This window comes from Falco naumanni, chromosome 11, assembly GCF_017639655.2.
Source record: "Falco naumanni isolate bFalNau1 chromosome 11, bFalNau1.pat, whole genome shotgun sequence".
In the NCBI taxonomy this organism is placed as follows: domain Eukaryota; kingdom Metazoa; phylum Chordata; class Aves; order Falconiformes; family Falconidae; genus Falco; species Falco naumanni.
Window position 1 is genome coordinate 19,298,498 of NC_054064.1, and position 18,655 is coordinate 19,317,152.

The window sequence follows — 18,655 nt, forward strand, 5'->3', positions numbered from 1 at the left end:
TTTCCTGGTAATAGAGGGAACAAAACCAGCTAGGCATGAAATAAGGTGAGATTATCTGAGATTTTGTTCATACTTCTTAATAATATGGTAATAATACATTGGTAATTTATAGATAAGACATATAATGACAAAAATATACTTCAGTAAATAGGTGAAGTTCTGTACATTACAAACAGTAAATTGCTATAGTTCTACAGAAGATGTAATGTAATAACTTTCCAAAAAATTTAGTGTGTGTGCCTGAAAATAAGAACAGGGGATTACAGATTAATAGGTTTATTTGCTTAGTGTTGATGAAAGGACATCAGCACACCAATCTGATATTACACAATTCACTAATTTGCACTTTTAAAATAACTTACCTTTGTTTTAGGCACATTACTAGGTTAAACTATGTTTAAGTAGCTGACTAATCTCATAGTGAGATTTAAAAAGAAGTGAGCTGCAGTACCTCAGTAGCCTAGTATACAAATTCCACAACATTTATATAGTAGATGTCTTTTTACAAGGTAACTTCAAGGGCACTCAAACAAATGCTATGAAATTCTGATCTTCTATATACATTAAAGAGCTCCTGTAGACTTTACAGATATTGAAGTCACACCATCCTGTTAAATTCTTGATTTTCTGGACTGGAGAATTAAAGCTGAATGAATCTTCTTCTGTGTCAGTTCCGCCCTCAGTGCTTGTAAATCAGCTGCTGCCTGCTTTCTCATCTGCAGAACAAGTAATTTAAGGAATTGCAATTTAAGAAAGTTTTGGAGTTGATGTGCATATAGGTTTATATAACTAAGGTTGAATTTTATACAAGATGGCTGAATAAAGGATATATCTTTTCATCTGTAAAATTTTACACGTCTAATTAGATAGCCTAATTCTAGCACTACTTTCTCCTGTACTTTGCCTTGGTGGTTTTAAGAGGCAGGTATGAAATACATTGTTCTTTCCATTCCTTGTTATACAATGGAGGAGGCGTAGCGAGTAGATCCACCCTAAATTACCCAGTAAACAGGGGCATGGGCAATTTCTGTAATGTGGAGGACTCCTGTTCCAAGTATTCAGAGCTGAAAAGCTATCCAATGCGAAGGCCTATACTATCATTGTCCTTCAAACGGGAGCCACAGGCAGCACTGGTACGGAATAAAGCAGATTAAGATGGCCATCTGCTTAAAAAGTGGTTTTTTTTCCTTTTTATACCATTTTTTTTCCTTAGCCATGGTCTACGACTGATCAGTGCCTCACCAAGTGTGTTCCTTCAATTACCTTTTGAGTGAAATGGGAATTTTATGAAAGAGATTGTGAAGCTTAGCTTATATAGTACCTTGAAAAATCTAAGTTGCTTAAAATACATTCAAAATCATCTAATACCCTAGTGTTCTGGAGTAATTTGGCTCAAGTGATAAAGTTGTGACAAATAACACCATAAAACTTAACAGCATAAAACAAGAGCTGTTTGTTTAGCAAGTATTTACATAATCTAATGTTTGAGAAGATCTAAGCTTTTTACACATAGTAATATTTTAACTGTTTTAATTAAAAGGCAGAGTACCTTAATTTCTGTTATGAGTTTCATTTTTGTATCATCCAGCTTCTTTCTCAGTTGATCGAGTTCATGCTGCACTGTAGTAATCCGTATGATTGTGTAATTCTGTATGAAAAAACAACAAAACTTTAAAGAGCGGCATTAGTGCACCTCTTTATTCATTGGGTGTTACTTCACCACTCAGAAAAAAATCCTCTAAACTCTTAACTCCCCTGCTTTTTTCCCAGTCCTTGATGTGCACTGGGCTGTCTCTCATCTATAAGCAGTCTCCTCTCCCAGAGAGGGCAGCGCCCTTCAGCTGGGTGCAGAGTTTTTTCCACTCCCTGCTGCTTTGGGAAGTTCAGCTCCAGATCAGATCTCCTGAGTAACAGCACACTGTTTTACAATTATATTTTATGGCTACTCCCCACTTACAATAAAAAGGCATACTTCAAATTGGACTTTTTTTCCTTCACAGGCCTAGCATCACTCTGTCACAGTAACATTTACTGATGAGATTGCTACACTCATGTAATGTTTAGGGCAGATAATCTCCTGGTCATACAGCACGTCACTTCAGCCATAGCTGTGGGTGGGCCTATCTTTGAATTAACCTGTAAAAGTAAAATTTCTACTTTCAAAATGTAGGTTCTGAAACTCCACTTGTGTAAGCCATGGCCCCCTCAAGTCTGTACCACTGAGGGGTGGGGGTGTACATGGTAGTTTCTTGATGTTCCAAGCCTTTAAAAATGCTATTAAAGTGCTAGCTGAAGCAAATTGATAAAAGTTGCCCATGTGATAAAGGAGTCATTAGTATCTGTAGCCTCTCATCTCTGAGCTCCTGCTGTAAGCTTCTCCCCACCCAGCGATGTAGCTGCCTGCGTACAGGGGTCGAATTCCCAGCTCTGCCACTGCACAGCCGTGTAACCGTGGCACAGACCACTGAGAAAGCATGAAAGGTACACGGTCATGCAGAAAAAAACCTGGCAGCGCTGTCAGACTAGGTGGGGGCTACTGAGGAATCACCCTGTCATTGGGCTGAGTCACCAGTGAGGACAAAGCTGGTGGAAGATGGGAAACCAGTGACAGTGGGATCTGTTCCCCAGCGCCTGACTCTTCCTACCTGACTGACGCCTCCCTGGCCAGCACGTTGCTTACAAGGGGTGGCGAGCATACTTGGTCTAAAAGCTCATTAAATCTTAGCTATCTTCTGTGTGTGCTAGCCAATAAGTAACTGCCGTATGCATGTTAAGCTGTGCATATCTGTTCACATAAGGCTTCTTGGTGTCTAGCCAGAGAGACCTAAAAAAACCCAACTGATACCCCTCCCAAAAGGAGGAATAACATACCTAAATATAGCTTGTAATATAATGTAATGCCAACCTTATTAATATTTTTATATTGTAGATATTTATATTAAGATAGCTCAAATAATACACGTTTGTATATAATACACACTTTTAGATTGTACGTACACTCTGCCACCTTTCAGATACAAGAAAGGGACAATTATTCTTCCTAGTCTAGCTCCAGATTTGCCAACAGACTTGCTTCCATTAACATATTTATAAAATTAGCATATATAATTATTGGGAGAGGTGTTTCCTCCTTTTTTCTTTTCTTTTTTTTTAATTCCTCTCTGATTTGACACCAACAGCATAATATGAGACTTACAGTTGCACAATAGTCGATGTGCAACCACCCCAAAAGGCTCAGACACATTTCTTGTCCTCCAAACTAGAATTCATTACAGCTGTATGTCAAATTTGGGATGATGAGAACAATATAGAACTGAACAATTCATTAATCATACTGAACAAAAGGGGCTTTTGTTATGAGAAGGTATTATACAAAGACAAAGACTCAAGCACTTCTTCAGTCTTTTTGAAAAGAACGGGCTGAAGGAAGTTTATACTTCAGATCATTACAAGATACTTGGCTGTTAAAGCTAGTTTACAAGTCATCATTTTTTGGTGACAAATTTGTTACTTTATTTTTTATACAAAAAAACCCAAGCTGTGTAAAAAAAAAGAGATTAAATAATACAAACAAATACCTTGGAGTTTGTCACGTTGCTTGGTTGTTTCCGGCTATCTCTGGCTCTCAATTGCAAGAGTAATTTCTGGTGATAAAGCTCTACATCTTGTCGCAGTTTGTTTAAAGCATCTTCCAGTGAAACCGTAGCTTTCTTAGTTTCAAAGTACTTCTTTTTCCATTCCTCACGAACTACAAAGGAAAACAGTAATACTGTTTGGTCTTGTTCACCTTATGGTAAAGTCTGTTGAATATAGTAATGACCAACTGATCTCACAAGATTCAGTTGGCCAATGCACACATTAAAACATGGCAGTAGGTTTCTTTTAAAACACTTAGTGAAAAATCTCCATTAAAATGACATTCACTACAAATGCAACTGAATTTCCACGCAATCACCTGCAACAAGAGGCTTTGTATGCCCACCAAGATACAACACAAAGTCCAAAACAAAAATTTCTTTCAGCCTGGCTGTCATTCACCTGCACTGTAAGTGCTCCAGACCTGCAAAGACTGGTATGCCTACCAGTCTGAAGTCCGCTGCTTTACTGTAGCAGAATATTTAGCACTGTAGATTTACACAAAACTTGAGCTCTGCAGGGCCAAAGATTCTGAACAGCTTAGTTTTGTACAGAAGTCCCAAGATTATGGGAAACGGCTATTTACCTTTACGCTTAAATATGATTCCTCCTATGTTGTTAATGTGCTATCAACAACTGGCCCATAAATCCGCCCTGGCTGGTGTGGCAGTCTTATGGCCACATACATCTGTCCACTCGTCTGCAAAGTGTTTTAAATGATCCCTTCTTTCAAGGCACATTTTAGGAAATCAAGACAACTGCTTCTCACAAACTTACCCAAAAGAACTTAGGTGTTGGAGGACTATACAGTATGTAACTGAGAATGACTGCCAGCATGGCAATCTTCGGAGGATATTAAATAAAGACTGCATTGCTGTCCCTACAGAATATGCTCGTCCCTTCATAACTTGTGAAGAAATGTTTACAAATGCACTTACTTAAGAAAATGTACAGGTCTGATAAAAATAATTCATAGATAAAGACATTCCTTAAAGAACCTGCAGAAGCTGTTTGAATCCTTGTGAAATAAACTTTACCTAATTGGATACCATAATTTAAGACAACACAGGAGCCATTTAGGGCTTATCTCAGCAAGGCAAATTATCCTGCCTTGCAGCTCCACGCTAGTACAGATTCACTGCTTCAAGTACTCAGGTTTGGTCTTTTTAAAATGCAGCCTCGCCATGCTGCAGAGTGCAGCGTAGCCGTGTCCTTAGAGAATAACTGGAAGAATTGGCTTGTCTTCTTTCTACAAAGCTGCAAATAACAGTTGAGACTCCTAGAGATTTAGCTGTATTTAAGTACGAAGAGAATGCTCTTCAAACACCAGTGATTAAACCTCATCTCTATAACTGGAATGTGACTTCGGGAGGATAGTTTAAGTATAAACCTGAAAATAATTTTATGAAGAAAATTTGAGTGGGATTTCAATGAGATTTTACCTTGTTAAAAAACAAGGGTTGTCAAGCTTGTCATGACAGGCTTGTAAATTGGATGCCATAAGCTTAATACCATTAGACAGGAGGAACAAAAAGTATGACGCTGGCAATTTAACTAGAACCCCTATCGCCACACCGAAAACCTCTGTCAAGCACCAGCTAAAGGTAGGCTTAGAATATGGCAGCTGCCCTGGGCCTCTAACAGCAAAGCGACCTGCGGTAGCTCTCTGGGCACTGTATGTACATGGGGCACAACCTGAAAGGTTTATAAAAAACAGGCTATTTTTAGCTTTCTAAGACTGCCACAAAAAAAACTGGAAGGAAACGCTGCAACCTGGAATCTTTTCAGCACGCTGTTATACAGATGAGCCTTCTCGGAGCTACGGGTTAGCAAACTGCTCTCTCTGTAATTAAGCTCACTGACAAGGAGACAAAGTTTTTCACATTGGTTTCAGTGTCATTTCTCAATCATTCCAAATTCCATAATAAAAGTGTACCATGGTATCTCCTCAGCTTATTTTGCTCCAGTAACCTTTTAGCTTTTTTCATCAGTTCTTCTCTAGTTTTTTCCATGTGCCTTCTGTCTTTCTTCATTTGTTGCAATTGTTCTACCATCCCGTTTTCTAAAGAAATTATAATTGTGTTTAGCAAGCATTTGGATACTGTAAATAGGAAGGATCAATCAAGATTTTTGTAATGCACCCATCACAAATCATGCCAAAAGCCCTGTCAGAACAGGCAGTGGAAATGATTTTATTTTAATAAACTATCTCTAACTTTTCAAAATGGCTGGTGCATTGGGAAAAAGTGAGAAATCCAGCATGCATCCAGACACACGTACATACAAACAAGTAAACACCCTCTTATATGTCTAGACAATATATCACTAACACTATATATTCAAGATATGTATACACTTCATACATTGAAAACTCTTGCCACAGGAAGCCAAAAAAGCCTCCCAAAGATTATTTCCTGCTCAAAATACTTTGTGATATAAACTGTGGCAAAATCTTGCTGTCATAGGGAGGATAGCATCTCAGACTTTCACTAGAGTGCATCAACGGGTCAATCACTCACTTTCTCACTGTTCCCCTCCACCACAGTAGAGGATCCTCAGCAATACTTCTAGCGGCTTTCTTTGCTACATTCTCACTTGAGCCTGCAGTATTTCATCCCATCTCCCTCCTTTTCTCCTTCCATCTCCAAGTCCACAATCTGGGTTTTCTAGCACTGGGAACCTGCCATGTTCCATGAATAGCCCATGCATTTATAAATGCCTGGAATTTTCCAGCCACAAATTAAGATTTGTAACAATACTGTCAATGAATGTATGTACAAAATATTTTATAAAGTAGGTATTTCTGTCTTGATTAACTATTCAGTCTTGATTAACCATTCATTTCACTGCAACTTTTTGGAGTCATATACTCACTTGTTGCAGGAACCTGAGCTGGAATCATAGGAAGTGCCAAAAAAGGTGGACTAGGAGGTGAAATATATTCTTTTGGACAAGTAAGATGATTTTTCTTGTTTTCATCTGCCTATAGAATCAAAAGATACAACTATAAGGACATAACCCATAATCCTCAATAGTTACACAAGACATATACCCTGAAAGTGGCCTGAGTGAATGGGAGGGCTGAATTTGAATTCTGCATATAAGCTTTTTTATTCTGTTACCAGCACAAATGATTGCCAAATTACAAACAGCTGGACCTCTGCAAATAAAATCATAACACTGAACCCTTACATCACAGAGAACATACAGGCAAAAATGTAGACTGTTGCTAAATGTTCTTGTCCATGCCTACAACCCCACAAGTTACTGACACACCCATGCAACACTAGAAACAACGGGCCTTAAAACTGCCACCTGGCTCATTGCTTACAAAGCCTGGACTGCCAAAGTCTGAACTAAAATTTACAATAGCAGAGTTTCCATTCCATTATTATTTTCATAAGACTCCACTACAACCACTTCTGCACAAGAGCTCAAAGGCTCACAGTTAATAGTGATGGCTGTTAAGCTGTACAATTGCACGTGGGTGCTGAGTTTTCCTAAACATGTTCTTAATCTAATACTATGACTACATCATATCTATGTCTTAAAGGATTTTATAGTTTTTATCAGAAGTTTTGCTCGGCTTGAAAGACAAATTTGTCCTATAGGAAATACAGAACTATAAAAACGTCACAGAAAAAAACGATAAAATGTTACTGTCAAGAAACTGTAGACAGAATTCAGGTAACATTAGTAAGACTGAGACTGAAACAGTAGTTTCTGTTGAATTATAATCAGAGGTAAAACTTCTGATGATTTAATTGTTTACAAATATAGTTGATTTTTCATTAGTAAATCTGCTAAGTAGCAGTGCATAAATTAATGCATAAATTAACTTTTCTCAATTGCTCTCAAATCTACATTTGAGTATTTCATACTCCTAATGAGTTACCTGTCTTATAAAATAAGAATATTTCTATCTGGAGGACTATGTTTATTGCTCAATATTACTAGGAATATTTTATCTTTAAAAACATACCTCATCAGGATCATCTATAGACTTGTTAGTTCTGTATTGCTGGAAACTAGAGATAAAATCAAAGCAGTAAGTGAAAATTCATGTAATGAAATTGGTTTTTCCCCCATTTTCTTTCATATAGTTGAAGTCTGTAAAATAATTTTCTAAGTATGAATTGATATTATCTGTTATTTTAGTAGAATCATTATTTACTAACCTTTGTTTTTTGTGTGCATATTCTGTGGTTTGGTCTTCCATTATTTTAATAATTCCAGAACCCTGTATTCTGTCTCTTCTTAGTTCAGTATCTTTCTGGTGGTCATTATTTTCCATGTTTGTTAGTTCTGTGAAAGGACAGCGATGATTAAAAAATATAGATCACACTCACAAAATTCAAGCTGTTTTGACTGTCAATGCCTGGACTTTCCAACATGTATTAGAAATTCAGTGAATCGATTAAATATATAATGATACCTCTGGGGCTTAGAAATGTATAAATAACAGAAAAAGAAATGAAGTGAAAAACAAAAAAGGTATCTGTTTTGAGAATTTGTACCTAACGAATTCTGGCAATTACTACAAGAAACATTATCACAGATAAAGAAACCACTTAATTATTTCATCTTCCCTAAACTAATTCTGTATGTAACACTTTCTGTCTTTCAGAAACTGAAGATCCCCTACAAACTGGAGCTAGCAAGAAAGGGAGAACAAAATGTTTTGCATTTAAATGTTAATGAATAAATGTTATCTGCTTTAAAATATGTACAATAAATATTTCAAAAGAAAATTGCTGACAGACTTTACTTTGCTAGTACAAAATCCTACAATCTTCATAATTCAAAATCAAGTTATGGAAAATTTTCAGTTATTTACATATAAATTTGTATATTAAGAAGTCTCATACTTAGTATCAGTTAACATGACGATGGAGGGATAAAGCTGGTTTTGATATATTATGACTGAAAAATGAAATTACTGAAAAGTCATCTACGAAAGCCTTTTCTAATACATTCTCCAGGCACATCTCAAAGAACACACTATCTGAATTTTGTTTTCTTCCTCAAAGTGCTGGATATCCAGAAAATCATTCTAATTAAATCTGTAAGGTGCCCATACCGATGAAAAATAGAATATTGCCTTATTTAATAATTACTCATTAAAAATTTGCAATAGGATAAAGGTCACCTTTTTTACATTAACTACAAAATTCTACTCAAATATTAAGACTTGTCTTTCAAAATTATTTCCTGAAAACCAATTTACATTATAATCTTGATGAAAATACAGCAGTAGTCACTCAAACTTAAATATGTCAGTCATTTCTTTATTGGTGATCACTAAAAATATGTTAACATTCTATTATATATCATTATATAACCATTTGGGGATTTAATAGCCCTCAGCATCCATAAGACACTCCATTTTAAAGGAAATAGCAGTTAATAGATCTCTTCCAAACAACATTTTCTATTTTGCAAGGAACTGTTCTCTAGTTAATACTTTTGTAGTATTTTCACTGTAGTCTGTTCAAAGAGTTCTTTCACCTCTCAGTTTTAGGAATGCATATAAATAAACACTATATGGGAGGGAGGGGAGGAAACATTTCCTCTTCAGTAGTAATGTAGCCATGGATAAGATGACAACGAAAGTGTAAGTGAATAAATGCTTCCCTGATATACTGATAACAAGATTTTTTTCATTTAAAATTGCTGTTGAATTATGGGATCATTATCATACATCTTTACAGTAGCTGCTTCGTAATTTTTTTCATATAAATAAGATTAGACAAGCGTGTCGACTATAGTAAAGTGTTTCCTTATATCAGTACACAGTGATAAAGGACTAATCCAAAGTGAAACTACAGCTTTTTGAAATACATCATCATTATTAAAAAAATTAGAATACTGTTTTGACAGCAATATTCCAACTCATACTTTAAATTTCTTAAAACTTAGCTTTACTCTGCCAACTTTCTAAAATGCATTCTTTAGCAAAGAGATGACAACGAACAGTTGTACCCTTTTGATATTTACCGTGATTTGGGGGTGTTTGGTTATTCTGGCCTTGTTCATCACTGAGGTTTACATGAAGCGTGGGAGTGGTTCGTTTGGCTTTCTCATTCCACTCAGGAGTGTTACGCTCTCCTTGATCTTGGCTGAGATGATTTTGCTGAGAGGTCTGTAATACTATATCATTCTTTCCAGACTCCCAGTCTGCAGGATTTGAACGACTTGGTGTGAAGAGAGATCCATTGGATCCATTTTGATCTGCATAGTAATTGATATTAGAAAAGAGAAATATTATTTTATTGTAAATTTTAACCATAATATTTATTCCTCTCCTCCTCCACCATCCTCCTGCAGTACATTGGTTAAACTAACCTTTTTCTCTAAACTGTATTAGTTTTTCTTGAATCCTGTTGTTATGGTCTTGCTTCTGTTTTGTGTGCAAAACTGGAACAGGTTTTTTCTCCCCCCGTTCCACAGATCTGTGCACTTCCTGATTTTCTAGCTGGTAACTGTTCTGTATACTTTCTAAAAATTGTTTGCTTTTTTCAGGTTTTGGTTGAGGAAGACTGGATAATCTTGATCCATAACTAAAACTATTAGCTTCTGCATTAAAGTGATGTCTTTGTTGAGTTGATGCTGATAACGGATAAACATCTTCAAAGTATTCCACTCCAGGTAATAAATATAATTCAGGATAAAGTGCCTATAATATGCACCATATTCATCAGACAGGACAAAAGAGGAAATGTAAAATGTAAAAAGTTTCTGAAAATTATGCCTTAAAAGCCATTCAATACATACGTAAGGAGGAATAAATGACTTCAGTTCCAGTTCTGTTTCTTGCTTTGCTTTCACCTCGGAAGATAAAGAATGGAAGCATAATCAATAAAATAATTTTTTATCAATAATGTTGCATATCACTTAATTTCTGTGTTCTATCACCACTTTTACATACTATGTTTTTTCATAACCAGCACTATCTTTTGTAGTGGCCTCATGGGGAAGAAGAAACATAGACTACTATCCTGTTTTCTAACATGGCACTGAAACTTTATTTTGTCTATGTTTCAAAAATTTCAATCAGACCCACACGAGTACATGGATATACTGAATAATTCTTTTTTTTTTATCCTTTGCACTTTATGTTATGGTTCAAAGGACATGATCCAACAGTCACAGCAGAAGAAAGTCTTTGACTTTCTTTACCAAAAGTTGCTTTAAGCTGAATCTGAATAGAAATGCTGATTCTTACGTAATTCTTTTCTATCCGCCTCACAGAATACTGCAAAATAATTAATGTATATAAAAAGAAAATACCTATTACTCTCCTATGTCTTCTGTATTTATTGTTTATCCTAATAGTCTTTGTGTGATATATACTTTCAGAGTTTAAGTCATCTAAAAACAAAGTCCAAGATAAGCATTGTTTATTTGAAAGATGTGCTCTGACAGAAAAAAAAAAAATATCTTAGCTTACACTTAAATAATGAAATTGAACTAAACATGGGGCCAAATTCTATTCTCAGTAATGGCTGGGCAGTGCCACTGATTCACTGTTAGAGACATGGGCTATATGCAAGAAAAGGAAGAGCAAATTAACTGAAAAATAAACAAACTAAAATCACGTTCAAGACCCTTACTTGCAAGTAGGGTACAGCTCTCAGTGCTGCTTACATTGTTACTGTTGTGAAACAGAAGACGGGGTGGAACCCCCCCCCCCCCTCCACTCAACAAATATTTGATCATGGAAATGTAATTCATGAGGTTACCATGACCCTAAACAACAAATAAATCAGTTATTTGGTTTATTGCTTTACACTTTGTTATAAAGTTAAACATCAAGCAATAGTAAATACCCCAAATTAAAATTATATCTTTAATTTGTCACTACATATTTTCACTTTTATCTACCGATATTTTTAATTCCACTTGAAGTCAAATGTTTTATTAATTTGATGACATTCTAAAGGAAGCTGGAAAATTCCTCCATTTACCTCAAAACTATCTGTATATTCAGAAAATATGCCATCTTACTTATTATCATCCAGTTAAAAAGGCCTGAATTCTTCGAAGACACACACATTTTCAGATTTAGATTGTGTCAAAGTCTTCAAGTTTTTCTGCATGTTTTTCTACCTAGTTTTTGCATATTACTTAGTATTTATTTTAGTCTTCTGTGTGAGTAATTTTAGTGATAACTCCACTGCAAATAAAGAACGACATCAAATTTCCAGCTTGTAATTAATTTCCAAATCCATGAGGAACAGGTGAAATGAGAGACAAAAGCATTCTATGCTTATGTACATGATTTAAGTCTTTGTGTACTACAAGAACAAACTTTCAGTTGGGCTGATTTTCAAGTTTCTTTAATCTTTAGCTATAGTTTGTAAGATATAAATATACAAGGAATCAATGTGAGGAACAGTTATGATTCAGAGATGTAGGTTTTTGATTACATACATCTCAGGCTGTATTACTGGGCTAATTAGTGGAACACAGATGTACATCCAGAGAAGTTCTCATTCAGAGACTGATTTGTTACAGGTTCTTGGGCAGGTCACAGTGGGAACCGTTAGAGGAACTCTGACTTACTCAGCTTCCATTGCAAATTCTTCAACTGCCATATTCCCTAACCATGTACTGGGAATAATGACCTTAGGGGAATATATTTTTTTTTCATGCAACCAGACTTGTCATATTTAATCATTTGACTTATCAAAACTAGCATCTTTTTACTGGATGGCAACTAATTACATGTGATACTTTAAAGGATGTTCCTAATATACCTGTCCAACTGTGCCTTTTTATTTGGGGAAGTAGATGTGCTCTGACAAGAGCTTATGCTCCAGCGTGTTTAAAAACAAATGCTAACAGCGCTCCTAAAGTCATCTTTTATTTGATACTATCTAATCTGCAGGAATGAAATCTGCAGTTTACATGATAAAGCAGAATAGCAATAATAAAAAAAATTAACTTACCACCGCTAGTCTTTTCCCAATGCATTTTAGAAATTTGAATTTATCTGCAACTGCAACTCCACCCAGGTACTCTCCCAGCCTCTCCCGTAGCACTCTTAATGTGATGTGAGGAGACACCCTAGAATGTTGTTATTCATTAATACATCTGTAAGATCAAATAATGATGGCTAGTTAGTAAGAGGGGGAAGATAATGCTACATACATGCTGGCTTGCATGGAGAGAATAACAAAAATTGGAAATTATGTCCTAGAACTGAATGTAATTACATACAGGCCAGAGAGTCTTGGTATGGTAAAGTCAGAACATTGTATCACGTTATGGTAGACTGTATTACAAGGGCTGTCATTACATTAACTAGCAATATTTATATTTTAGGAACCCCATACAAAGGAAGAATGTGGAAGTAGCTGAAATTTGAAAATGAATCCTTCAGAATGCTCTTGCTCATCTGCAGATGAATAACAAAAACATTGGAAACTACAGTCATGCATTTCCACATAGGTGACAAGGTTTCACGGGGCTGGTCCAGGACTGTAGAACATATCCCTTCAAGCACTACGGGCTAGATGAGACTTCACCACCATCCACTTCAAGTAGCAGGCACATTACTTGGATTTTGTCTTCTCCAACACAAATTTACAGTTGGGTGTGTGCATGCGTACATGCAAATGTATTTTAAATCAAAAAACAAATGCTGCAGAGTGAACACTTCCACCATAGTTTGAGGATGAGAGAGCTGATGCAAATATGAATTGCATCATTTAACGTACTACTGGAAACCATGCAAATATTAAAGTAACGACCTTAGTAATGAGATAAAAATCACTTTTGAATAAAAAGCATCTCTGCAGAATAAAACCAAATGTGCAAGAGGCACATAAAAGCTCTGCAGCACAGCATAAACAATTCTAATTCCTCCTATGCTGCCATGCCGAATAAACCGGGGAACAAATTCAGGCCTGAGACTGTTAATCACCCATGCTGATTAAGTGTCAGTATACTATTTAGCAGGACCTAGCACGATAGCTACCCAGGCAGCTATCACCCTTCAAGCAATGCACAGACACAGCTTGGGGGATAGCACGTGCCATTCTCAGTAAACAGTACAGACAGGAACGTGCCATTCCTTCGCCCTGGACAGGTCTTCAACATCAACCTTTCAGGGTTCGTTTGCACTTTCAAACACCCCCATATACCTTCATTTCACATTGTAGGTATGTAAAAACACCATCAGTTTCATCTCATAAACACAGTACTTCAGTGGGATACAGTGCTTCCCTCGCATTATTGCAAACACCCTGGACTTTGAGGACCCTCCTAAAGATCATAAATCTGCCTTGGAGCACAGGCATGCAGCCGAGGAAACCAAAGTCTGCAGAGCGGACACATCTAGGTTACACTGCTTGGTCCCTGTAGATTCTGCTACTGTTTATTTCTTCCCCAGCTACTTTTGGCCCACACTTGCTGCAGATATTAGCCCTAATGTCATCTATTTCAAATGTATAAAGAAATACATGAAAGTCGGATACATAATTCAATACTCATCCTTCCAAGGTCTTATGTGAGAAGTGAGATGATCTATAACTCTAAGACCTCTCATTCAGTATCATTACTTCAAGCTGATGTCTCAGAGAAGATATGCCTTTTGAATGGTCTTCTAAAACACAATAAATGCAAGCTCTTTCAGAGGTTGTTCTAACACTGCACATACTTCACTGATAAAGTCTGTCCAAACCAGCAAAGGAAAACTGAATCTAAGACATTTATAAACAGTAGGGAAAACATTGAGGCAACTACAGGGTATCATGGAAGAAAAGTATATCTGGGTATACAGAACCTGAGATATAGGACAGGAATTTATCTAAAAATTATTTGCCAGTGCAGCTTCTAGGAACATATAGTATTATATTTCTTACTTGCAGCCACTGGCTAGCAGAAGACTAGTCATATCACAGTCATTTGCTTCAGGGTGCTCCTTTAAAAGCAATGCAAACTAGAGTTCACTGCAGCCATCTCATCTAGAAATAACACAAGTATGACTTCTGTGGTGAGGAATGAGGAATAAATAAAAGATCACAGAGGCTGAGAAATCAAGCTCATGGGAACAAGAACTCAGGGCCATAAATAATTACACACTTAATATTTCCCTGTAATTCATGATTAATGGAAGCAGCCTGTACTTAGACCTAGGAATCCTTTGTTAAGCTGACTCAGACAGTACTAGGATTGTCAAGCTGACTGGACAGTGCTATCAACAACGGCCAAACAGCATTAGTACCAGCAAGTCTGCTGTTCCCCCTCCTGGATTATAATAAGACATTTTTTAAAATATTTTTTGTTTTTAAAGACTGGTACACTGGCTGGGTGCTAGTTAGTTATTTGTAATGCTAATGTACCGCAGCATTGTGTAGTACCCATAGAATAGTTAATTAGCAATTATTTAAGACTCATTAGCAAGCAACAAATACCCAGACAGATATAAACCCACTGAAATCAATGAGAATCCTAATTTAAGTTGATGCATCAGAATTGAGACTTAGTGAAATACACTAGAGAAGAGCAGGCGGTGACAGATGTCCAATCACATGAAATGATCTAGTTTCCACTCCATCCATGTATTTTGCACCTCTGCTGGAGACTAGAATAGCAAACAGAACAGATACATGCACTTATTTCCTCTGGTTTTGAGCAGCCTTTCAACAAAAGAACCTGCAAGAGTGAATACATTCTGCCCTACATGCCTCTACTGCTGTCAGTCTTTTCAGTGGTGCAATATACTGTCCTAAATGGACAATATAAGCCTGAATTTATATTAGTTAAAACCCATATACCCTGCAGTTTAAGCTAAGCTGACAGGTTTTGCACAGGAGCAGACAAGGTGTACATAAAAGCTCTGTTTCAGTATGCATCTTTACATTATTTGATTTTTCTTCAATTTCTTACCACACTATATACATACAGATTTTGTAAGTAAAGTGTTTAGGAGTATAAAACAAACTTTCAAAGTTACGAAAGATTAAAACAGAAACTCTGTGTCAGGTTTGGGCCTAGGACTATGAACTGAGGTATTCTTTCAGTAAGTCTTCTAAATAGCTACTGGAGAGCAAATATAGCACATGGTGTTGTGGGCAACCTTTCAGAAATACGACTGAAGAAGAAGGAAGATATGTTGGTGGTTGCATGGGCTGTAATGCTTCCCCTTGAGAAACATGGCTTAAGCTCCTTCTTTGGACTGAGAGAGCTCAGACTGACATATCCTTGTTCCTGGGAACTGACAGGCTATCCCATCTTCAAGCCACACTGCCCTGAAGCTGGCCCGCTGCTGAAAAGAATTCAAGACTTTGATAACCAGGCTCAAGGAGACAGAAAAAATACAAGACTGTGATTTTACAACATAAAATTATTCCGCAGAAATACTAGCACTGCTCTGAAAGTGTTTCAATGGCCTACACCGTGGGCTGCAATGCAGCTGAGCTTGACACAGTCCAAATAAGCATAACGCTAGCCATAGGCACCGCTTACCCTCCCGAAATTATTAGAGAACAAGCCTCCTCTGACAGATGTAATTGCACTCTGTAGAGCAACAGCTGAACTAAATGACTGAAGGACAATGTAGAGAACCTACCACCTACATGAAGCCTAAGACTATACTCACCTTATAAACCCAGCTGAGATGAATTTGCTAGTAAGAGCTGCAGGAACTGTATTCAGCTTGAAGTTCCACACTTCTTCTGGGACATAAAAAACATGGAGCTCCACCAGCTAAATAAAGAACAGATGATCATAACTGTAGATACCCTCTTCTATATGCTTTGTTTTGTTTAGGCAGGCTTCGAATTTCTAGGGGCAGAAATGGCTTCTTTGATAGCACATGGACTAGAAGAATGCAGCTCTATCTGACAATGACTAGATAGTGAGAAAATCAATGAGTAGAGCAATTTGTGATCAAATGCTAGCTGACAGCATTAAAATAAGTCACAATAGAAAAAGTGAAACAATGGAAATGGGAGAAAAGAGAGCCTGTGCTACTGCTGTATGTCACTGTGACAGCAACGGGCTGAGCTTACCAAAAACATACTCTGGAGCGTGTCATGGTTACAAGAATACTTCAGCTGAAATCCTACCATTGTTCATCTGACAAAAGATGCAAAGCACTGAAAGCTTGATATAAACAGCACGAGGACTAGACCTTGCCAGCAAGAAAAAAACCCTCAAAGTATTTCTGACAGTTGTTAATAATATTAGCTACCTTGGAAGCACAGAAATGCTCCTTTTGATGTCTGCAAAAAGGGTAACTAAGACTGCTCTGAGCAAGACTCACTTAGTGTTCAAACCTGTGGTAGTTGTGGGACTGTTAATGTCTAGGTCTTGATATATTTAATGAAAATCAGACGGTATTGTCAAGGATGATACACTTCTCTAAAACTAGAAACCATGCAAATAAACCGTATTAAATATTTCTGCAATTGTTGAGTTACTAAATATTAACTAGAAAAGAATGCTTTCTATATATACTATGTTGAAAGCACATTTTTTTTCCCCTCAGGTCCCCTAGAAATGGTACAGTGTCACTTATTTTAATATTTTTTATTTGTGAAATCTAAAAAGTCTTTATAGAAAAGTAAAAAATTTCTCACCTGTGATGTTCGAGGTCTCATTTGACTGAACGACATCTTGGTCCCTGTACTTGATCACAGTGAATGCCAGGTGGAGTTTCTAATTTTCTTTTTGATCAAAACATTTATTTAAGAATGAGTTTCATGATAATCTGTTATGAGAGGAGTTATCCACTAACACCCTTTATTTTCATTTACTGTTCTTTCCGTTGGTGAAAATGGGAAAGGTTGTTTCTGTGCTGAGGCAGAAAGCTTCCAGCTTATTGCAGACAAACAGACTCAGCCACACCTTCCACACAAGCCAGTATCACCTAAGTAACTGGGGAACTGCTAAGTCACAGCCCTGCACCTCCGAAAGGTCTACCCTGGAGTATTCCCTCTTAACATTTTCCCCCCTTTCATGAAATACTTGGGTTGTCTATCACTTTCTACACAATTGTACTGTTTTCCTAAAGACGCAGACCTAAATCTCACCAAAGGGGACCCTTGCAGGGCCTGGGTTTGTCTCTGATAAAGGGACAGCCGCTGCGCCAAGCCCAGCCACACACACAGCACACCGTGCTGGCCAAACGCAGCGTTCCAAGGAAACCCCACAGCGCTGGGTGACCACGTCAGAAAAATCCTTCCATAAACTACAAACCACGGCTCTGCCCTGACCTTGTGCCTTTCCTCAGCGCTCCCACTTCGAAGGCTCTTCCAGCACCTCACAGGTTACAAACCCCATTCCGGCTTCCAGGTGGCCAAATGGCCTCGTTGCCCTCCTGGTCACCTTGGCAGCTCTCCCCCTACCTCTGCCACACCTGATTTACCTCTTCACCAGCACAAGTGACCAGCCCTCCCAGGTGCCCTCCCAGGCCTTGCCCTGGCTCCCTGCGGTAGAACCTCGCCTCAGTGGGAGGTGCCTACTTAAAATGGCGCGCGTCTTTACTTGCCTCTTCACAAACCCACCACAACGAGCTCTCACGCATGACCCGACCGTAACATCCCACTGCTTCTCCAGTTATTCCCAGCCGAGGTTGCAGCAGATCACGGCACAGGTTTTTCCCACTAGCCCCTGCATGCCCATGGGATGTTGCACTTCGTGTTACAGCATGGCAGCCCCCCGCCCTGGGGCTTCGTGCTCTTGTCATTCCCGCACAGACGCTCCCTGCAGCAAACACCCATCGCCTCCAGCCCGCAGCCGAGGCCCCAACACGCTGGCAAGAGCAAAGTTAGTAACTTCATTCATTACCCTCAAGGTAACCTCCAGACTAGTAACCTGCTAGATACAACCACCATGATTTGCCACCTGGGTCTTCACATCGCCTTCTCTTTTAACTCGCTCTGTAGTTAAATGGCGGGGGTGTGTGTCTGCGCCTCATCTCTGTGCTTCCAGGCGCCCCCCCCTTCGCGGGCACCCACACCCGCCGGCGAGGGGGCAGCCGCGCTGGGGGCCCGGCCCCGCCGCCCGC

General features: G+C 38.0%; 1 protein-coding gene across 1 annotated transcript; it reads right to left on the minus strand.

Moving 5' to 3' along the window:
- Positions 1-290: 290 nt before the first annotated feature.
- SPATA1 (spermatogenesis associated 1) lies at positions 291-18,567 on the minus strand. The gene is made up of 13 exons (XM_040610166.1): positions 17,226-18,567; positions 16,244-16,350; positions 12,588-12,705; positions 10,411-10,464; positions 9,982-10,312; positions 9,619-9,867; positions 7,815-7,941; positions 7,619-7,664; positions 6,511-6,619; positions 5,573-5,698; positions 3,579-3,748; positions 1,550-1,648; positions 291-716 (listed from the first exon to the last, which is right to left on the minus strand). The coding sequence occupies exons 1-13, from the start codon at positions 17,259-17,261 to the stop codon at positions 612-614; spliced, it is 1,677 nt and encodes a 558-aa protein (XP_040466100.1). The 5' UTR covers positions 17,262-18,567; the 3' UTR covers positions 291-611.
- Between the last annotated feature and the right edge of the window lie 88 nt (positions 18,568-18,655).